The sequence below is a fragment of the Rhinolophus sinicus genome, chromosome 8 (genome assembly GCF_057876585.1).
Source record: "Rhinolophus sinicus isolate RSI-liver-muscle chromosome 8, RSI-T2T, whole genome shotgun sequence".
In the NCBI taxonomy this organism is placed as follows: domain Eukaryota; kingdom Metazoa; phylum Chordata; class Mammalia; order Chiroptera; family Rhinolophidae; genus Rhinolophus; species Rhinolophus sinicus.
In genome coordinates, this window is record NC_142508.1 from 16,809,342 (window position 1) to 16,831,801 (window position 22,460).

At 48.8% G+C, this 22,460-nt stretch overlaps 1 protein-coding gene across 2 annotated transcripts in view; it reads right to left on the reverse strand.

Annotated features, from left to right (window-relative positions):
• Positions 1 to 20,872, reverse strand: part of STRIP2 (striatin interacting protein 2) — a 38,887-nt gene extending 18,015 nt beyond the window's left edge. Inside the window, exons 1-14 of one of the 2 annotated variants that reach the window (XM_019751395.3) lie at positions 20,670 to 20,872; positions 15,659 to 15,728; positions 12,512 to 12,586; positions 11,440 to 11,574; positions 9,984 to 10,104; positions 9,126 to 9,194; positions 8,821 to 8,927; positions 7,823 to 7,950; positions 6,740 to 6,943; positions 5,276 to 5,511; positions 4,951 to 5,016; positions 4,189 to 4,252; positions 3,382 to 3,453; positions 525 to 599 (exon numbers count right to left, since the gene is read on the reverse strand). In XM_019751395.3, the coding sequence (XP_019606954.1) occupies positions 525 to 599; positions 3,382 to 3,453; positions 4,189 to 4,252; positions 4,951 to 5,016; positions 5,276 to 5,511; positions 6,740 to 6,943; positions 7,823 to 7,950; positions 8,821 to 8,927; positions 9,126 to 9,194; positions 9,984 to 10,104; positions 11,440 to 11,574; positions 12,512 to 12,586; positions 15,659 to 15,728; positions 20,670 to 20,810 (1,563 nt within the window). In that variant the 5' untranslated portion in view covers positions 20,811 to 20,872. The remainder of the gene's footprint in view (positions 1 to 524; positions 600 to 3,381; positions 3,454 to 4,188; positions 4,253 to 4,950; positions 5,017 to 5,275; positions 5,512 to 6,739; positions 6,944 to 7,822; positions 7,951 to 8,820; positions 8,928 to 9,125; positions 9,195 to 9,983; positions 10,105 to 11,439; positions 11,575 to 12,511; positions 12,587 to 15,658; positions 15,729 to 20,669) is intronic. The other variant, XM_074315612.2, reaches the window with a different exon arrangement.
• Between the last annotated feature and the right edge of the window lie 1,588 nt (positions 20,873 to 22,460).

Genomic DNA, 22,460 nt, shown 5'->3' on the forward strand with positions numbered 1-22,460 from the left:
CTCCAGCCCCCAGAGGACAAACAGGTGCCCAGTCCTGAGAGGCCTGCCTGTGGGGCTAAGGAGCCAAAAGGAAGCTCATAGGCTGCTCTGCTTCAAGACTGCTCTTCCCAAAGAGGAGGAAGGAAGAAGCAGAGTGAGAGGGGCAATGCCCAGAGATAAAGGGCTCGGTACATGCAAGATCTCACTCCCCCTCCCTTTTCTCTCCTCTAACCCTGACCATCTACACTTTCTTTCCTCTCACCCCGACCATTCTCAGCCTGAAGCTAGCCAGGACATGACAGACCACAGCAGACCTCAGGGGGCCTAGGGCCCCTCAATCTCCACCCTCCCGAAGAAGGACTTGGGAGTGCTGCCAAGCTCTCCTTCCCCTTGGAGGAGCCCCGAGGAGAGCTCAGGATTCCGTGTCAGAGAATGCCTCGCCTGAGGGGCACAGGCTCCAATGATGGACAGCTCAGCTGAAATGGTTCTCAGCTGTCTGTTCCTTGCAGCAGAGAAGGGCAGCTCGAGCCCAGCCACCTCCTTACCATGTACTGGGGGAGGCTATACAGCATGCCCTGGTAGAGGATTTCACATGGCGTCTCTGGTACCACCTCTTCGCCCTATGGCAGGAAACACACAGTTTGCCCAGGACATTTCCAGTTGACCAAAAGCTACATTTTCTTGGTTGTGAAGGGTGGCATGAAAAGAGCACTGAGCTTGGTGTCAGATCTCAGCATGTTCCCTATCCTATTTGTGTCAATGACTCATGGTCTGACCTTGGGTAATTTACTTTCCCTCCCTGGGTCCCAGTTTCCTTCTTTAGAGGAACAGCGGGCTAGTCTGAAGGACCGCTGAGGGCTCTTCCAGCCATAACAATCTGTAATTCTGGTTTTCACATCATCTGGAGTCAACCCAGAATTATTCTTTCCGTGTCACGTGCTGGGTCAGGTGTCAGAACACCTGCCTCGGAGATGGCTCAGACCACTGCTTTGCTGGACACGTGGGCTTAACTCAGGCTCCAGGTGTGCCAGGGACACTGGAACAGACACTCCACACAGAGGCCCTTCCCACAGTGGCAACCTGAGGCCATCTGGGAGCTCTGGAATGCTTTGAAGGAGAGACAGGTGACTCAATTAAGAGAATCGATAAGAGAGCTGGGTAACCTACGGCATGGAGAGGCAGGCAGGAGTAATAGCTGGGAAGCTTGAGGTGGAAACCGTTTTCTTGACTTCTCCATTAGCCCCTATAACGCGCCTTTCTCCCTTCTGACCCACCCCTCATGCACTCCCCTTTTTGTCCTTTTGATGACCCACTTAAGCTTTTTACCAGAGTAGGGAGACTTGGGCCTCCAGCGCTCCAGAGGCTACTCAGGCCACTGTCATCTTTGGCCAGTGCTGTCCTTGCTCACCCCAGGTCCCTCTGTTACCGGGCAGGGGTCGCTGCCATGAGACCCAGAGGTAGGGAGAAGTAACCAGGCCCTTTCATCCCACACAACTCAACAGCTGCTTCCATGAGCACAGGCCTTACGTGGGCATACAGTGAAGCCTGGCAATCCTGCCCGCTTGCCTTCCTGTTCTCCGAAGGCTTATCTCAGACCTTCTCTCCTCTCCTCAAACCAATCCCTCACCCAGAGCCCCCCAGCAGTGGCTAAGCCTCCCTCACACTTTGTGAAGAAAACAAACCGACAGGCACCCGCTCCTCTTCTCAATGCCACATCCGCCAGTCTCTACCTTCCTTGACATGAAGGAGGAATCACCTGTACTCCTACCAAAGGCCAACCCTCCACTTGGGCTCAGGTTCTCACTCGCTTGTGCTGCGTCAAATGCAATAGTATGTAATTGTCCCCTCCCTCCTGGATCACCTCTCTCAGGACACAAACATACTCAAGCATCTCCCAGCTATAAAGCACTTTCCCTCGAGCCCACAGCCTCCTTCAGCTACCATCCTATTTCTACTCTCTTCACAACAAAACTTCTGTTGTCTATGTTGACTGTCTGCGTCCTTTCTTTGCATTTTTTTCCACACACCCACGAGGCTTCTAGCCCTACCACTTCGCTCGAGGTTGCTCTTTTCAAGGTCACCAGTTTTCTTCATGTTTCCACATCCAGTGGGCACCTGGCTCTTACCACACTCCCCTTGTCAGCAGCACTTGACACAGCTGATCACGCCTTTCTTGAAAGACTTTCTTTTCTTAGCTTTTATGGTATAATGTCCTGGATTTCCTCCCACCTCCCTGAGTGATTTTCTTACTCTTCTTCGCCGGCTCCTTTCCTGACTCATCGCACCCTCAACATACTGGTGTGCCCCAGGGCTTTGTCCTGGCTTCCACCCTCTTCTCTATTTCTACTCCTTCCCTGGGTTATCTCAGCCAGTTTTATGGCTTTTGACACTGTCCATAAATCAACAGCTCCCAGATTAATCTCTCTAGGCGAGTCATCTCTCTAGAACTCTAGACCCATATATCTATTGCTTGGCTGCTCTAGTATGGATGCCTAATGGATATTTAAAACTTAGGATGACCAAAATAGAAGTCTTGATACAACAGAACTCCCATCGTGGCAAATGGTACTTGTTCTTGAGTCCTCTTTTCCCCTCTCTATCATATACAACTGAACTGCAACTCTTGTCAGCTACACCTCCAAAATATCCCCCAAACTCGTCTACTTTTCCCTGGCTCCACAATTACTACCCACGTCCAGGTCACCATCATCTTCCACTTTGATTTGTTTGCGCTTCCTAACTGATACCCCTGCTTCCACTCTTTTCTGGTCCAGTCGCTACACTGCAGCCAGTGGTTTTTAGAAAGATAAATCAGATCATGTCCCTCCCCTGATGAAAATCTCCGTAAATCGCACTGTAAATCGATGTCAAGCTCGCTGTCTTTGCTTCCAGGGCCTGCATAGTAATGTTGGCCCAGACCACCTCTGACTCCGTCTCCCACAAGCCCACCCGTCAGCCCTGCGCTCCAGTGGGCCGCGCCACGTGAACAGCTTTCGTTCCCTAACCCTAACATTCTGAGCTTGCTCTCATCCTGTTAAGGCTGTTCCCTCTGCTCGGAAGGCTCTTTCCCCTGATGTTCCTATGGCCGCTCCTTCTTGTACCTCATATCTTGGCGTAACTGTCCCCTTCTCAGAGGTCTACCTACCCTGACTGCCCAATCTAAAGTAGTCTACATGCCTTTATCATGTCGTTCTATTTAAACTTTCTTCATTGTATCCCCCATTCTCTGATAGTCTTCTTGTTTCCTTAACTATTGGTTTATCTTTTTTCTCCAACTTTCACGTACCGTGAAAGAAGGGACCTTGTCTTGCCTGGCACACAGTAAGAGCCCAAGAGCAGGCACGCATGCTCTGTGACAGGACTGCAGATAGATTTCCTTCCCGTGCAGGACCCTTGACTCACCAGAGACATGGGGCACTTCTCCAGCGCTTCCTCATTCTTGATCTGAACGTCTGCGATGGAGATGTACTTGTGCTGGGGAAGATAAGACACCAACAAGGGGCCGAGGGCCTCGATCACATGTGCACCGGCCTCTTGTTTAACATCCTCAACCACAAGGCAACATTCTGTGCACGGGTCCAAACAGGTCATGAACTCTTTGAGGTAGGACTCTTAGTCACCTTTGCATCATTAACACTGAGTAAAGCACTTCATACACAGTGTTTCTGTTAATATCATGCTTCCCATTTGTTGAAGAGCCTCAAATACCTAAGCATTTACCCTCAACCAAAGTGCAAAGGGAAGCCAAGAACAGGTCCTTGCCCCTGGCCCGCTGCCCTGAGGGTTCTGCTGCATGTGCATGTGGGTGTGGAGTGACGCTCAGGGGGGAGAAAAGTCAAGGTCTGTGCAGGAGACGCCTACTCTTAGTCTTGGGGCTCAAACACACGTGACACGTAGAGCAGCCTGCTACTCAGTCCTGGGCCTTTGGAAGTTAGTGGTCCTATAGGGAGAGAGACGTGAGAGGAAAGGAAGCGCGAAGTGGGAAGAGAGAGAGAAGGGATGACAGGAAGAAAGGAGAACTTTTTTATCTCTCTGAACGTTGGTAAGTAGCGAGACCAGACTTTTTCCTCTTTGGCCAAAACGCCTTCAAGGAAATGCAGAATAATAGGTTCAGCATGTGCCTGGTGGAAGAGCCTAACCCAGTGCCAGGACCTGGTAGTCCAGCTTGCCTGGATGGCTCCCTACCCCTGAAGAGCCCCCACCAGTCACCTGCTTTAGGGTCTTCACACTTTCGTGGATGGGCCTGGGTAATCCAACCAAGGTATCTGTGTCCCTGTGAAATGCAAGACACACCAGATCATATGCTTCAAATGTATGGAGAACGTCCCAAACCCCTGGAGTCAGGTGGACCCTGCCACTTTCATCATCTGGTACTCGGGATCCTTCTTTGCCAGCTGCCGGGTCCCCCATCACTGCTTTAGGTTGCAAAAAGAATGGTACACAGAAGTGTTCTTGAAAAATGAGGATTTTGCGTAGTCTCTTGGGGACTCACTTTGTCTGGAAGTGGTGAGTTCCTCCTTAAAAGGGCATGTAGCCCAGTGACACTTTTGACAGTGCAACACCAATAACAATGCCTTCTCAGGTTTTGCAGAGGACTGTGGGAAGGATTCATGAGGGTGCAGAGACAGGGGAAGACTGGCTCTGTTCTGACCATGTCTCTTCATCACAGACTTGTGGCCAATTAGAGTAGGAAGGGCCCCTGGGGACCATCTAATCCCGCACGCTTATGAGGAAATTGAAGCCCAAGAGGGAAATCACTTGTTGCTCAAGGCACCAAACCGGCTAAAAGCAAAGTAAGTTCTTCTAGGAAACTGGAAGGAAGAAATTCCATGGAAAGAACCCAAGGTAGTCCCTGGGAGTTGCTCATGGCCTAGTGGCTCTAGGTTGCATTGTGACTACGGGCGAAATCTCTCATTCCGAGCCACCCGTGCCTCTGGCCGCCTATAGCCATTCGGACCATCAGTCACTTACTGTCCCAGAGTGAATCCGATGAACTTGTTCCTGCTTAGCTCCAAGAAGTGCTCAATGTCCTTCTGCCTGAGAGGACGGGGGAGAGGTGAACCCCAGAGAAGGGAAGAAAAAAAACCTTGAGAGAGAGAACCTTTCTGGGTTCCTACCCCTCCAATTGGAGGCTTGGAGCGGGAGGGAAAGAGAGTAGCTAACAGAGGGAGCTTCAAACCGAGGCGTTCTGACCCGCAGCCCAGCTTATTGAGCCTTGAATACACAGACCACTCCACCCTGGGTCTTCAGTGATTAAAAACCCAAAGCTCAGGGTACCTGGTGCTATCAAACCTACCTGACTTTTGGGGCCCAGGGTAGGCCCTTGGGGAAAGCCACCCGCTCAGCAGAGAGGGGTGCCTGCGAGGGCGGAGGTGGCACCAGAGGGTCCTGTTCTAGCAGGTCTAACTCTCCATCCAAGGTTCGTTCTCCATCCCCAGCAGACTCCTCTTCCTCCTCTGTGGTTGGTTCCTCAGTCTTAAAGAGATCTCTCTCATTGTAGATGTCCAGGCTGTCCTGCTTAGTGAGGAGTTGCTGCGGGGAGAAGGGAGGTGTGCAGAGATCTCACTCTGGGCATCCTTGGCAGAGCCCATCCCCTTCCCACAGGCTGCCAGACGTCAAGAGACACGTAGTAAGAACCCAGCTCTTGTGAGACTATCCCTTTTCCACCTCAACCCTACTGTTCCCACCAGGCCCAATCCCATGACAGGCAGCTCTCAGACACCCATGCCAACGGCCAGGAACAGAGCATAGATAATCCCGAAGTCAGAGTTACTTAGCGTTCAGAAAGCACTGATGCCTTTTTTCTGCCAGCACTTTCCTTCCTAATTATGCTCTGCTTAGGTGAACATTCAATTAGTTTGCCTTCTGTGAGCATACACCAGCTGGCTGGCTGAGGAAGAGGAGGACAGAAGCTGCTGCTAGGCAGAGGGAAGCGAGTTTGGAATTTTAAATGTTGTCACAGAAAGAAAAAGATTGGACAGAAATAGGCCAAAAAGTTAACAGTCACTGCCTCTGGTTGTTAAGATTGTGGGTGATTATTTTTTCTCTTCTTCTCATTTTATATTTGTTCCAAATATTCTACAATGAGTAAGCATTACTTTATAAAACAAAAATTAAAGGTTAAAAAAACTACACTGCAGATAATGTAGGCTAGATAACGGAGCGTGACTGTCTGGTCCTGAAATTTGTAGTTGGCAAATCAGGCAGATGAGTTCATGGGAGCACGGTCAGGTCTCAGTGCAACTTGCCATTTTGACCTTTCCAGAGATGCAAACTGTACCTAGAACCCTAACCTGTCATCTCGCACATGTAAGCCTCTGGTTCCAGGGCCTGACAAGAACATGGTTGGCTCAGAGTAAACTTTGCTGCTGAGAAAACGGGGAAGTGCCTCACCCCAGACACATGGATTTCCTGGGAGCTCTGTTCAGATGCCCTGGGCCCCAATCCCCAGGATTAGAGCCTAACCCAGCTCTTGCTTGGGATGCTAAGGAGCCCCAGGCACTGAGATCCAGGCCAATGACCCTGTAGCAAGACATGGATCTGTAACGTGATATCACAAGGTGACATCATGACAGCTCAGGCGTCTGTCCATGCTGGGGTATGGAGGCCAAAATATTGAGTCCAAGGCTTCCGATTGGTCACATGACCAATGGGTGGGATGAGCTGGGTCATTTACTGTCCTTCCCACCACATCCACAGTAGCTTAGAATCCTGAATTTTGGCCAGCGAGTGTCACGCCACTGTCGGCTTTAGTCCTTACCCTTCGAGAACCACGGCGGCCTCGCAGCTTGGAGGGTGGTGGTCCCAGCTGAGACTCCCCCAGGTCAAGCGTGTAAGAGGGCGGGGAGGCAGCACGCATGCTCTTCACCACCTGAATGCTGTCCTCAGCCAGTGGCGGCAGGCCCAGGTCTGCTCGCTTCTGTATTTTGAGAGCTTGCAGATGCTCAAATCCACCGAGGGTAAACTGAGGGATAAACAGGAAAGGGGCAGAGAAGAGAGCGGAAGGGAAGGAAGTCAGAGAGAGCCAGGTCAGGGAGGCATGGACGGAGAGGAAGAGCCAAACCTCCAGACCCCTCGGATACCCTCCTTAATTAGGAAGAAATAAAATAGGAAGGAGCACAAGTGGTGACCATCCCAGTGTGAGGAGCTCAGAAGTCAGGATAAAGCATTATTTACGGACCCAGGGCTGGAAATCACACTAGAAATGAGGAAAGGACCTCCTAGGGGCCTCCACTGAACAAACAGGAAAATGTATCTCCCCCTTTAAGGAACACATCCAGATGCTATAACCCCCAGAGCCACTCAATTTGCTCTGCAGTCAAGAGGCAGTTTCCCCTTGAGGCCTGCCCTGGACGGTTCAGCAAGTCCTGTGGGGCGGGCATCAGAGATGGGGGAGCAGGGTGAGTAGTTAGCAACAAAACTACAACCATATACTTAGAATGACTTCATTTATTTTAAAGCAAATCCTCTATTTATCTACATGAAGGGCAGGCACTAATCCCCACATTTTACAGTTAGAGAAACTGAGGCACAGAGGTGCCCAAGGTTCCTCAGTAGGAGCAGAGGCCAGATCTCCAGTTGTTAGGCTGTGCTCTTCCCACAAAACATCAGCTGTATCAGGGGAAGGTGCAATGATATCCCAACTCAGTGGAGTCGCTCATCAGAAACAGCTGACCTGCTCTGACACAGCACATTGGATTCTCTAGGACAGCACTGTTAACCTCCATTGGCTAAGAGCTGCCCTGTTCTGCCGAGCTCCTGCCTCGGAATCAGACTAGGAGAAACTGAGGTGGCCGAGGGCTGCCGAGCTGATGAGATGGGAGGGGGACACTGAGTCACTCACCATGACCACCTTCCAGAGCAGAAGCAGGACCTTCTTTATGGGGAAGTGGGGAGCCAGGCCGCTGCAGAACTTGGTAACCATGGAGAAAAGCAGAAGGGCAAAAGGTTCCTCATTATGCATGGAGAAGCCTGGGGGTGTGGAGAGAGGTAAGTGAGAAGGTGAGGAGGAGGTAATGGAAACCCTGCCCCTGTAACCCTGATTCTGGACACACCGAGGAAGGCACTCACCACCCCTAAAGCATCTGAGTGCTTGGTCCTGAGAAGGCGGCTAGAGACCCCCAAAGGGAAGCCCCTCAGGGGCAGAAAGGGAGGCCACTGAGGCAAAATGGCTCAGCTCCCGCAGGCTGGGGTGGACGCCAAACTGGGAGTAACAGTTATAAAGACGTGGCCTTCTGGCCGAAGGACCCAAGGGTATTTCGTGGATCACAGCCCACTTTCCCACATCAATGAATATAGTTTTTACATCCCATAGTCCCTATCTGATGACAATACCAAGTACATTTGAACAGAGTTCAGTTTTATTTTATTTTATTTTTTTTTGTTTGTTTGTTTTTTATTAGTTTCAGGTGCACAAGACAAAGCAAAACTTAGACGTTTATCATTTATATCCCTCACACTGTGTGAACCCCCCTCCCCAGAGTTCAGTTTTTATGGTGAACTCAACTCATTGTTTTCATGTGGGATTTGTGTGGAATGGGAGAGGGATGCCTGCCCCCATTTATAACCAAGGAAATTAAGGCATAAAGAAGACATAGGACTGGTCCTACTTCACAGATACAGGGCAAATCAAGCCAGGCCCTCATGCCTGCCATGCAGTGTCTCTGCCCTAAAAGAAAGGATGTTAATTCTGAAAAAGAAGAAGAAGGAGAAGAAAGAGGAGGAGGAGGAGGAGGAGGAGGAGGAGGAGGAAACAGAAAGGCTGCGTGTCTCAGGCAGACGCTATGCTTCCCCTCCACCATCAGCAGCCATCCCCACCCTTCCTCAAGCGCCACTTCTTACTCAGTTCAGTGCGGAAGGTCTCCCGGGCTCTCCTCCACCCGCAGGAGTCTGTCTCTCGCTCCAGGCGAATATTTTCCACCATCAGGTACATGACACTCAGCAGTACCCTGGGGTTATGGAAGGGTCACAAGAGGTGCCCGGGCAGCTCCCAGCCTACAGTCAGAGACCTCAGGGACGGTCTCTGTGGGAGCCCAACCCACTGGAACTAGCAGCTTCTACTGGTTTGGGTGCACCCGGGATTTGGGCGAAGGGTAACCCATTGCTAATCCTCCTCCCCATTCCAATCCCATGGTGGCCCCACTCACCGGAGCTCTGTGCTGTCCGCGATGGAGATGGCTGGTTTCCGAAGAGCACTGCTACAGGCCTGGCTGTTGCTGCCCCAGGAAGGAGGGAGAAAGCGAGAACCCAGAAGCCTCTTTACTCACTGCTCACACTGATCACACACGCAAACTTGAGCACCTGCCATTCCCTGACTATGTAGCTCCAAAGAAATTGGTGTAAGGTAAAGGAGCCCAGAGCATTCCTTGGCCAGCTCAACAAACCCTTATCTGTGGAGAAGATGGGCAAGGGCAGGGTCTGTGATATTCACTCCTGTTATAATCCCCACTGTGCCTAGTGCTGTGCTGGACACAGAGTAGATGCTAAGCAATACCTGATGAATAATCAACAGAGTTCACCTCATCTAAAACTCCTGGGTGATGGACGTGAGACAAAACGAGGTGTCACTACAGTGGTAGCAGCAGATAAGGCCACCTCCAGGGCCATAACCCATGAGGGAAAGAACTGGGCACAGCTACAGGAATTGGCCCTGTCCCTCTTGGGTCATGTTCTCAGCTAGAACAGTTTTGTTCATGGATTCCAGAGTGAGGCTAAGCTGAGAAGATGTCTGGATAAAAAGGCAACTCACCCAAGGTAGGCAGGCCCCTGAAGCCCAGGATTGAAGGATTGAAGCTGTAAGTGGGGCAGAAGCAGCTGATGAGACCAGCCTCAGGGAGGAGGACAGGATATCAGAGAGCCAGGCTAAAGGGAGGGGACCTGTCAGTGTAAGCTTTGGACTGGGGTGAGAACAGACCCAGCTCCCCACAGAGGTCTCTATAGTAAGGGAACCAGCGTAGGACATGACACCCTTCGAGGGGAGGCCAGCCCTCCCCCAGGCTTCTCACTCGATTTCCATGTGGAGCAGCTCCAGGAAGGTCGAGAAGGTCCCCATCTGATAGAGCAGGAAGCAGTTGTACCTGGACCAGTGTAGCACGTCGACCTCTGAATCACATTCCCCAAAAGTGCCTAGAGGACCAGATAGTGCCATAGGGGTTGAGGGGGAGGGGGTACCCCAGTTCTTTCCACTCTGCCCCATGATCTTAGGACTATCTTCCAACACCCTGCCCAACAATTAGGCTGACAAAGGTAGGGCCAGGCCCCCGAGAACTTCCCGGAATGAGGCAGGGATGAGGAGAGGCAGACTCCCGGCTTGGGTTCAATGTGCTCATCAATGGCCTAAGTTTGAGTGCCCTGAGAAGCAGCTCCAGGTGAGAATTCAAATGCAAGTAGTTTATTTGGGAGTGGATCCCAGGAACCATCTGTAGAGAAGTGGGGGCGTGAGATGGGGAAGAGAAGGCAGCCACGAGCTGAATCCCAGGAGGGGGGAGGCTCTGAGAAACAGTATAAAACAGACAACTCAGAATGATCCTACCTAAGAGGGGTGAGGCAGGCGGGTTATTCATCCGCTGACTCTGGTCAGTCACTGACCAGGGCTGCTGGACCAGGGGAGCATGTTATTCCTTAGCGCTCCTGGCTGCCCTACGTGGGCTGCAGAGAAAGCCCTCAGGCCCAAAGAGGAAGATACTGGCAGCTGGAAGCCGGCCATAGCACCAGACCCAGGAGACGTGGGTGGGCTATACCGTCTTCCCTTGTTTGCTACCGTCTTCCCTTCACCCACTTTCCACTCTTTCCTCTCCATTTGATTCTTACACGTTAGCTCCCAACTCGTCCGTTCTGCCAACGGTCCTCTTATTCATATTTATGATCTCAGGGCTTATTTTTACTACTCCAGCTAGGCTATCTCATTTCTCTTTCCAACACCTGGGTAATAGGTCTCTTCTGGGAAGCTTTCCTCAATTAATCTTGTTGAGTTCTGATCATCTCCAAATACAGCATCCACCCTGCTACTCTGTTGGCTTGAACCTTCTAAATGCCAATGAGAAACAAGGCAGAGGGTCTACATGTGCATTTGTGGTGTGCCCTTGCCTCCCCTCGGAGTTGGGGCCAGGGAACAGCTGTTAAAGAGGCCTCCATGCTCTGCTGGTGGCACATCGTCAGCTCTGGCCACGCTGACTCTTGCCAGTCTCCAAATACAATTACATTGCAAATGAAGGAAAAAGGACCCATGGAAATCCTGGGAAGCCCGGTGAGATACAGGCCGATTGCAAGGGATCCAGAACAGAACCCACCACCTCCTCATCTGCTTCATAAGAACCAGGTTACTCCCAGCACATGACAAGATCTGCCCTTGAAAGGCAGGGACCTTGCTTTCCTAGCATGACTCGTCTTATCCTCATCCTGATAACACCATTCCTCTCTCTCGTCTCCACGCCTCTGAAGTGGGCAAGGGTGGCTGCTCACCTTGGGCCAGGTAGAGAACAGCCCGGGCCCCCTTCAGTCGCCTCTCCCTGCTGACCACCTCCAGCCGGTCCAGGAGTCCCATCACGTAGGCCTTCTGGGCGTCTTCCTCCAACTCCAGCCACTCCTTGCCCTGCACTGGGAACAGAAGGCCACACAGAGCCAGTGGCAGCGGCTGCCTCCCCTTCCTGGAAAAGCTCCTGACAGCATAGCCACCTCCAACCTCAGCCACCTACAAATCCTTCTCTTCAAAAGCTTTCCTTATTTAGCTGAGAAAAAATAAGGGATGAGAAAAGGTAAGGACCCAGAATGTTCTGGCCTGAACCCACTCTGCAGTCTCATCTGCACCCCGCCCCCCCCCCCCAGCCTCCACACACAGCTCATACTGTCCGATCTCTCTGCCTCTATTCGAGGAGTTCCCTCTGTCTTCTGACAACAGGCAATTCCTAGTCACCATTACAGATCAGTTGCAAATTGCCTTTCCCACTAATGCTTCAGCCAGCTCTTTTCACTCCTCTTGTGACACTTACCATTTTCTTCTTGGCTTTAGCTAGTGTGGGGACATACACAGCTCCCCTTTGTTACCAGACTATAATCTCTTTGAAGATACTGCAAATTCACCTTCACCCCTGCCTCTTGCATCTCTGGCACAAAACAGGGACTCACCACACATTTGTTAAGTTGAAAATTGAATTGTCACTGACCGAGTAAGGGAACGGAGGTCCGAGAGGAGCACAGTGTGGGCACATGAAATTATTATTAAATGCTATTGAGAGTCCAGGAGTAGCAGGCTGGGCACAGGGTTCTACCAGGTGGCACCAGCCCAGCCCAGCCCTACCTCCCCTCCCTCTATCAGAGAAAGGGACCCAGCTCAGGCTTCTCTCGCTTCCACGCTTTAGCCTCTCCACTTGACATATAGGAAACTCTGTGTCCCATGTGCGAGAAGGATAGAGAAGTTGTATGGCTATGGAGAGGCTGCAAAAGGATCATACTTTGTTTTAGGCTCTTTCTAGATCAGGCTGGGGATAGCCTGGAGGGAAAAAGCAGGTCTCCATGAATAAGGATCTGTGATCACCTTGAGTCTTGAAATCTTCTTCAAAGCATCTCCTGTTAGTGGTGAATTCCAGGTTTTCAGTGTAGCTGTACAATTCTGTGGCAGGAAAGATAGGACAGAGTCACAAACATTTGTCAGACCCTACTTCTAGAAGGGTCTGGAGTGGAGAGGGTGGTATGAAAGAGCTACAGCTTCCAACACATTCCTGTGTCCAATTCAATGCAGAGCCAGCTTCCTCCCTTTTGGAGCAGTTAAAAATAGCCTCTTGTGTCCCTGGGTGATTAAACTATCAAACCTGTCCTCCTCCTGCCAGCTGGCTGCTACAGCGGAGAAGGCAGGCGTCTACATTTGGTGAGGGCCAGGAGCAGGGTGGGGGCCGAGAGGGCTTCGTGTCATCACTCCTGTTTCTTAGGGCTGCACCCTCTCCTGTTTGTCAACCCAGCCTGGGACTCCCTTGTCTCTAGGGAAGAGGAGGGCAACCTAACTCTTGAAATTTATAGGCACGATCTTGTGCAATTCAAGAAGCTGGAGTGATGGCTGGAGAATATGCGTGACACGGCTCTTTGGGGTTGGAGCCAGTTCCTTCTCTCCCTGGAGTTTCCTCGAAGGGTATAGAAGTTTAAGTTCCTGCCCGCAGCCACCCAGGCAGAGGCAGCACCAAACCATGCAGAAGCAGCGACGGTTGCCAAAGGGCTGCCCGTGCCCAGGCAGGGCCGCTAACTTCGCTGACAGTAGTTCCTCAGTCCGAAACACAGAGAGCTTATGAGAAATAAAAATGCCCTTTCTTACACACACACTCCAGCACATTATGCCAGTGCCCTCCTCTTACAGAGGATGAAGAGAACTCAACAGGAGATAAAACTGATTTCCTCAACACTCCGTTCCCTAACGGAGACCCTTGCTGGACATTGAACTCGGTCACAGATATTATAATTGACAAAGCAAGAGAAATTCACTTATGGGTCAGCCAGCTGTCTAATGGTGGAGAAGTACCTTGTCTGGGAGCCAGGGCTTTGGAGTCCTGAGTCCCCAAAACCCTGCAGTGACCAGAAGAAAGACCCATCTCTGAATCTTAAATTCTTCGGTCACTAGTGGGTAGTGTGTTTATATATACTTTTTAAGAGGAGAGCACAAAGCCAGTCAGAAAACGGAACAAGGTTCTTAGGTACTAACCTTTGTTTTTATTTTATTTTTAAATTTTAGATCATAAACTGTCACATACAGGTAAATATAGAAGACATGTAAAACACCTGTGTATCTTCCACCCAGAATAAACACGTATTAACACTTGTCATATCTGCTTCAGACAGCTAAAGTTCCCTCTTCCTCCCCAGTCTATCTTATCCCCTCTCTAGAGGTAACCAGTAAAATGAAATGAAATTGGTGTGTTTGCTTCACGTGCCTATTTTTATTCTTTTACTACATATGTATATGCCTGTAAACATATGATATCATTCTGTTTGAAAAGTTTTTATCCAAGCAGTATCATATTGTGTATTTTTTCATAGAAACATTTTTTTTGTCTTTCAATAGTTTTTTACAAGAAAAACTGAACACATCCATTCACTTAATTGACACTGCACTAAATCAAGGGTGCAACTAGACTTCTAGACACATCTTTTAGACTCTTGTGTTTATGCAGTTTGATGCATGTATAAATTATTTTGTCACTGCTTCTTTCCCCCTCAACATTATATTTTTAACATTTATTGATATTGAAACATATTGATATAGATCAATTATTTTAATGGCTGTATATTGATATACCTTAGGTTATTCATTCCCCTACTAAGTTGTTTTCAATTCTTCACAATGGCGGCAATAAACATCTTTGTACATGGTTTCTTGTGCCCAAGTGGTTTTTTAAAGTGTACATTTAGAATCATTGGGTCATAATATGTATGCATCTTCAACTTTGCTAGATCTGACCAAACTGCTTTCCAATTTTATACTCTGCGCCCTCATGCCAAGCGGCATATAAAAGTACTCATTCCTCTGGACCCTCACCAACCCCAGGCTTTTAAGTTTTGCAATCTGATGAATGTCAAAGAATATCTCATTATTTTAATTTGCTTTTCCCCATTTACTAATGTAGTTGAACATCTTTTCATATATTTATAGACCATATGGTTTTCTATTCTATAAATTACTATTCATTTTCTTTGACCACTTCTCTAATGGATTGTTCCTCTTCTTTTCTCTCTCCTCTTCTTTCTCGTTCCCTCCCTAGCTCTCTCCCTGTGCACGTGCGCACACACACACACACACACACACACACACACTCTGGATTCTAATCTTTTGTTGGTTATTAAACTAGCGCTCTATTTCTGTCACTCATCACAAAATTTATTCCTTGTGCTTATTCACAAGAACTTCTTTAAAAACATTTGTCTCTCTTCTTTGAAAAAGCATGTCTCAAAGTGTCACTTCCATGTGACAGAATATTTAACTTTCACACCATCTCCACCCAAAGCTCACTTATTAATAACTGGCATTTACAGCACGTGTAACATGGACGCCCTTAATGTGAGGAGACCACATTTAGCCTGAGCTGAAAATCCAGAAAGAGAGAAGCAGCCCAGCACTGAGAGAAGACTGGGGTGACTTTCCTCCATCAGAAACATCCTAGCAGCGCTCCACTGTGATAGATATAAGTGACATGTCCAACCTTGCACATCTGGCCAGTTGTCTATAGAGCTTTGCTTCAGACGTTGCTGAGATTTATTTAAGGGACAGGTGTTAGGGGAAGGGGGGCAAGATAGAGGTAGAAAAGGAGAAATGGAATGGGATAGAGAAGGAGAGGGTGGCAGAAAAAAGGGGGTATGCAAAGTTATGGGTGGATATGGGAAGAGAAAGAGGAGAAATGGGAGAAGGTGGAGAGAAAACATTTGAGAGTGTCCCAGAAGAGAATAAAGAAGGGTGAGCAGAAAAGTGATAGAATGAAAGAATGGAGAGTACCAAAGCCAAGGGAAAATTCACAGAAAGAAATGTGGACGTGAACAAAGAGATATGTACCGCTGGAGAGTGGGGAGAAGAGGGAAGGTGGAGGACAGCCTTTGTTCTACAGCCACTTGTTGAGAACAGACAAGCTGCCAAGGTAGATGACAAGCCCCTTCCCTCTCCCTCCTGGCCATTCCTCCACCCTCTACAGACCCACCTAACTCATACCTGATAGCTCTGCTGCATGCCCATCTGCGTCTCCATATTCAAATTCCAGAGTGGGGCAATCCACTGAGCCCTGTAATGGAGAAATCTTTGTGGTAACTTGGGGAAAGCGTTGACAAAAGGAGATCATACCCTCATTTCATCCTCTTCCTCTCTTGGAGGCCAAGGTTAGACCAGGGAGGCAGCTAGGAGAGTCCCATCTGTGCCTTTCATCCAAGAGGTAACCTTCTACCAGCCAAAACTTGAGGCTCAGTGCAGTGTGGGGCTGAAGATTCCTATATAGAATCAGAAACTTTGGGTAAAGGGCCAGGAACAGATATAAAAGCTACAATGCCCATGTCTGATCTACATAAATACAAATCAGAAGAGCAGCTAGCCAATCTCTAGAAAAACGAGATAGACAAAAACAAAAGAGGTGAACTGAATTCTAATTTCAGCTATCATTAACCCATTGTATAATTTTGGGCAAATCTCATTGTGGGGATCATAGTTCCTCATCTGTAAAAAGAGGTCCTTCAGCTCTAATGTTCCATAACTATAGGATTGTCAAATAAGGTAGCATTTCTACTCCAAAAGTTGTATTAAAGCCTAGATTTTTCTATGATATTGTATGCATACATTTATAACCTCATTTAAAAATATTTTTAATATAATCCCCTAACCTCTTTAAACATTTTGGGATATTTTCTACCAGTGTGTGTGTGTGTGTGTGTGTGTGTGTGTATTTTTTTTTTAAATATTAAATCTTAGCTGTGACATACTCTGTCACATATTGTGTGAACTTGAGCAAGTTACTTAAGCGTAAGCTCTCTTTTCTCAGTGTGGTATAAAAAAATATATTTGGTCTTTGCCCCAGTTCCTGGCACAGAACTCCTAAATCTTTGGAATTTTCTGAGCGATAGAGTGTCTGTTATTCATTAGGAGCCCTGTCAACCATATTGGAGTTTATGCTAATGAGGTGACTCACCATTGGGTCCTTAGAGTTTCAGAGGGGCTGGCCCCACCTCCTGGGAGGGGAGGAGGCTGGAGATTGAGTCCAATCAGGTGGCCAAGGGCTTAATACAAACACCCTGAAAGAATGAGGTTTGGGCACACCAGTGTGCTAGGAGGTGCTGCCCCTGAGAGGACACGAGGACACGGGAGCTCCACACCACCCAGCCCCATCCCTTGTCCTATGCCCCTCTTCATTGGGCGCTCCTGAGTTGCATCCTTTCTAATAAAATTGTAATCAAAAGTATAGTGCTTTTCTGAGTTCTGTGAGTCCTTCTAGCGAACTATCAAACCTGAGGGGGGCATCATGGTAATCCCTGAATTTGTCATTCAGGTAGCCTGCGGGCTCCACTTGTGGCAGGTGTCTGAAATGGGGCAGTCTTGGGGAACTGAGCCCGTAACTTGTGGGGACTGAGCTAAATACTGGTAGTGTCAGAAATGGAATTGAATCCGTGTCAGGGAATTGTTGGAAAATGTCATGCTTAGTTTTATCACCTGTAATATGAGGATAATTCATAGTGTCATTGTAAGGACTAAATGAGTTCATATAGGAAAAACACTTAGCACATCACCCAGCACTTGATAGAACTATGTAGGTGGTTACTATACTTAGAATTTTACTCTACTTAAAATTTTAATATTATATTATAAACGCATTTTTCTCATATTATTATGACTATCACTTTAAACAGTTAAGTGGAAAGACATCTGTTGGTTTATTTAACCAGTTCTCTACTGTTGAACATTTAGTTTTTGATTTTTCTTTACTATATGCATGAAGCTGTAATAAGATTAATTTTTTTTCATATTTAGGATCTTTCCTGAGGATAGATTCTTATAAAGGAAGGTAATGCATCAAACCCTATGAATATTTATATGGCTTTTTATACATAACAAGTTGTTTTTTAAAACCACTTTATCAATTTACACTGCCTATAAGGCAAATCATGTTTAAATCCACGATAGCAAGAATTTCCAAACTTCTGGATTACAGAGACCAGTAAGAAATAAAGGTGGAGGGCGGGGAATGACATAAGGTTGTGGATGTTTTATTCTGATAAGTACAGACTCAAAAAATCTTTTAAAACATATATTTCAAAAAAGAAAGAACAGTTTAATACCCCCAAAATGGGAAGGACACACTATCAGAATAAAAGAATCATTAAAAGCAGTGTTCTTCAAACTTTTTTTGACTGTAAATCACAGTATAAATAAATCTCACGTCATGTCCCAACACATACACACACACACACACACACAGAAACAAAAGTTAAACAAAATATATTTACCATTATTGTATGTGATGCACTGATGTTTTTTTTTTTTTTTTTTTTTTTTTTTTTTTTTTTTTTTTTTACTGATGTTTTCTATTATTCTATTTCTTTAAAAAATGGTCTCAACTCACAGGTTACCCGCTCCAGTTTGAAAAATACTGTTCTCTGGGTGAGCACACAATGTGCTATATAGATGATGTATTATAGAAATGTACACTTGAAACCTATGTAATTTTACTAACCATTGTCACCCAGTAAATTTAATAAAAAAAGAAAAACACTGTTTTAAATTGCATACATCCTTTAAATTTAATGTATTGAACTATATTTTATGAAAAACTCACTTTAATGCTCTGAATTTTCCTCATTTTGCCACAAACTTTGTCAAGGACTTTGGGAACCAATTAAACCAGGAGATCTGGCTGAAAGAGGCCTGAGGTGTACCCTTAGTAGGTTAAGAATCTGTTTATTAAGCAAATAATTATTCTGTAGCTTCATTTTAAGGTTGGAAGTTCATACACTAAGCCATTGGGAGAGAATAGGTCAAGAGTGCTGTCCAAGGAGCCTCTCTTGACTGGTGCCAACAGTAATTCTCTAGAAGCCCTAGAGAGGAAAGAAAACCATTTCGCCTGAGGACTATCTTCCCCAGGAAAGAAAAGGAGGGCGGGAAGGAAAAGCTGATAGTCATCTGAGCCTGGCACCTGAGTATTGTGGTAACAGGGGATGCACTGACAGGTAGAAGCAGCTCTCCTGCTGCAGTGCAAGGTGGAGGAAAGCTAATCTTTCCAGCCAACCTTTCAGCAGGCACTGAGCCCAGAGAGAGAGAGAGAGGATCACTGCAGTTGTTCATTTCCAAGCATGAAAAGTGCAGCTGCAGACAATCAGGAGGTAAACTGCGGTGCAGGTGGAAAGCTGCGAGTCTCCAGATACTGACCTCACTGGCAAAGGTCAAGTTCGTAGGTGCTGTCAGAGCCTTTTCCTGAAGGAAGACTTGATAGGTAGGGACAAAGCCTCCGACCTCAAGAGGAGTTTTAATTCCCCCATAGAACATATCATTCTGAAATTATTTTATTTACTCGCATATTGCCTTTCTCTCCACCCCCACTAGAACGTTAGCTCCACAGGTCAAAGACCTTATCTTGTTCACCACTGTATCCCTAGCACCTAAAACAGTGCTGCGCGTATAGAAAGTCTCAATAATTGCTGAATTAATGAATGACTCACCCTCCCTCCTCCCAATAAAACATTTGAGCAAGAACAATGTCTCTATGGGGGAAGGAGGCACAGGGTCCCCTAAAAGGCCAGCTGATCCCCTGCCTGAGCTAGCAGGAAGGAGGGCTGAGTTATGCCTCTGAAAGGTGGTGTGATTTGGAGCCAATCTTTTCACCTCCTCCACTTCTCTTTTTAAAAATGGGGTGGATTCCTACTCGTCTGTATCAAAATGGAAAGCATACATGAAATCCCTTTGGAAACTGAAATACTATTCAAAGGGTAAACCCTGGACTGGGATGCGAAGACCTGGCCTCTAGTACCTGCTCTGCCCCTTGATGATGGTGATGATACAGGAAGTCCTAAGAGCTACTCTGCACTGACCCATTACCTGCACTGTGCCTGCTCCGAATTAAACATTTTACATTCAATTATCTCTTAGACTTTATCACAACCTCCTGAGGCAGATGATGTTAACCTCATTTTACAGATGAAGAAACTGGAGCTCCTGGAGGTTTGGCAATTTGCCAAATGCCACCCAGAGAGTAAATGGTAGGGCTGGGATTTAAAACCTGCTGGGCTGACTCCAAAGCTTGGTGCTCCTGGCCCCTATGCCAGATGGACGATCTTGGGCCAGTCACTTCTGTCTCTTTTACTTCTGGAAAAGCCAGGGTTAAACCCAGATGATCTCCAAGACACCTTACATTCTGTGGTCTATTTTCCTGGTCCCCCGTCAGATCCAGTTCTACTCTGGGCGAGCTGATGGGGACTGGCTGGATGAGGGGGTGGAGGAGTGATGATAATCCGCTCCTTTCATCCTCCTGGTTAGGATTTCTTTTCAGAAGAGGAAGCCACCCGAACACTCATACTCCTATCTGTGGGTTTGCATCCTGGGACACTTCCATCCACTCGCTCCAGTCCTGCCCCCGCCTGATCCTGTCTCATTAACCCTTGCAGGTGGGGGTCCTGATGGCGGAGGAAGGGACTCCCTAAAGGGCCTGCCAGCCCTGGGGGGGGGCGGGGTAGGAGGGAGCGGGGAGGGCAGAAGGCGCGCGGCACAGCTGGATCGGCTGGGGGAGCCTTAGGGTGGGAGAGCGGCTGCCCCCCACGCACGCCCCTCTTCACTGCGGCGGAGCTCAGGCCTCCCACCCCTCAGGCCAGTCAGTCAATCTCCCCGCGCTGGTTTCCTCCTCGGTAAATCGAAGATACAAATTCCCACTTTAAGGAGCTGCAGCGACTAGTGGGATAAATATTTGACAAGTATCTGGTACGCTCGCTGTGGAGCTATAGCTTGCGCCCCCGGAGCGGAGGCCAAAAGGCTAGAAAGCCCCAGACCCGCCGCAGGAGACCGGTGCAGAGCGGTCAGGGGCTGCACAGCCCAGAGTCCAGACGGCGGACTCCGCAGGCGCCCGCTCCCAGGGGCGACCCGGGGCGCGCCCGGGGGTCCGGGCGGGGAGGGAGACGGGGCCAAATCACCTCAGCCACCGCTTCCCGCCTGCGGGCGCCTCCCGACACCTACTGAAGCTCTCCGGGCTCCTCACCTCCGACTCCCGCCGCTGGCTTCTGAATGCTTCCCGGCCCTTAGGTGCTGCCTGCTTCCCTTTGCCGCCGCCGTTGCCGTTGCCGTTGCCGTTGCCATTGGCGGGCTGACTCCCGGCCCCCGATGCCGCAGGGTCCTCCATGCCACTTGGGTCAGCGGCTCCCCTCAGCTGCTCAGCGCTCTCTGCCCAGGGCGACCCTGCCGCCCCGCGCCGCGAGCTAAGCCCCGCCCCCTCCACGGTTATTGGCTGCAGTCGCCTCCCGCAGCCCCGCCCCGCGGCACGATTGGCTGTTCGACCACTCGGAGCGAGACTTGGAGGAGGTGGGGGCTCATTCAAGGGATTTTTTTTTTTCCTTGTCTTTTTTTTTTTTTCAGTCCTGCGGCGTTGCTGGTAGCAGTAGACTCCCGAGTTGGCTCCCAGCTCCACCTCCCGAATTCTGGGCCTCTGCTTCTCACTCGGCGTCCCTCAGCATTCAACCCCTCCCAAATAAAGACTAGACCTTTTGGGGGGAGCTCTGTCTCCCCCTCCTGCTCCACTGCAGTCACCGTTTCTCCATTACCGCAGACCTCTGCCCTCGAATCCCGGCTCCTGCAAGTGTCCCAAATCCTGCTTCCGTCGCAGGGGAGGGATGGCACTGCCAGGTGGCCAGAGACACCTCAGGAAAGGAGGGACTCGCCCTCACTAAAAGCGGAGATTTCTGTAGAGAACTTATCCCTCAGGAGTGAAGTTTGGCTGGGAGACTAGGGGTTGAGGGGGAAGGTGGGGCGTTTTACTTCGCTGAAATTGCTAGTGCCTTTCAGGGCTGCTCCCGGTCATCTGCCTTTTTCTGCTGAAGTGGGCACCTTCCTCCTCATGGTGTGAGCTAGGGAATAGATGTTGAATGGAGAGCACGCCCCCCGTCCCCACCTGCTCCTCAGTCCTTTTCTTCATTCTTCTAAGATCCTTCTTAAGGGCTCAGTGTTACCTGGGGAGAACGAGGCTGTGTGACCTGCCCACTCAGAATTTATCTAAAAAGCAGTAACTGTTTAGGCTGTCTAGGTTGGTGACAGTAACCCCAAACAAGTAGCCTGAGGGGAATCGTGGGACCCAATGGCTAGGACTGCGGGGATTGAACTGCCACTTTGTTCCAGGAATTGCACCAGGCACTTTCTAGGTATATCACACCTCTCTCACCTAAGTTGCGGAAGAATCGTTGTTACGATGAGGAAACCGGCAGGTACTCCTTGCAGTTCTTAAGGTATCATGTTCCCTCTTGTCTCAGTGTCTTCCACCTGCCCTATTCGCTCCCTCTGGAGGAAACTTTCTGTTCTAATCTTGGCCGACTTCTATTCTTCCTTAAGATCCTATTTAGTCGTCACCTGCTCCTCCAGAAAGCCTTCCTTTTGACCCTCCTCAACCCACTCAGGCTGTGTTGGTGTCAAGCCAAGTCTGCCTGGATCCAAAATCCTTGTATTTCCCGTGGCATTCCCAAAGTAAGGGGCCAAAAGGAATTACTCCCCCTTGTTATGTCTTAGGTACAACTCTGCCCCTTTCTTAACCGTAGCTCTCCCCCACACTTTCCTCTGCTAGTCGGTGACAGATCAAGGCAGAGTTGAGAGAGCAAGCACTCCTTGGAGCTTTCTGAGTTTCTTTCTCTTCTGGGACCTCCTCATCGCTTTACTGTACCCTCCCAGCATTTTCCCTTTCCTACCTCCCTTACCCCAACCTGGATCTAAGCTCCTTGAGAGTAGGGCCAAGTTTTGTTCATTTTCATATGCCTCATTTATGTAGGTTTAACACAGGGTTTCTGTA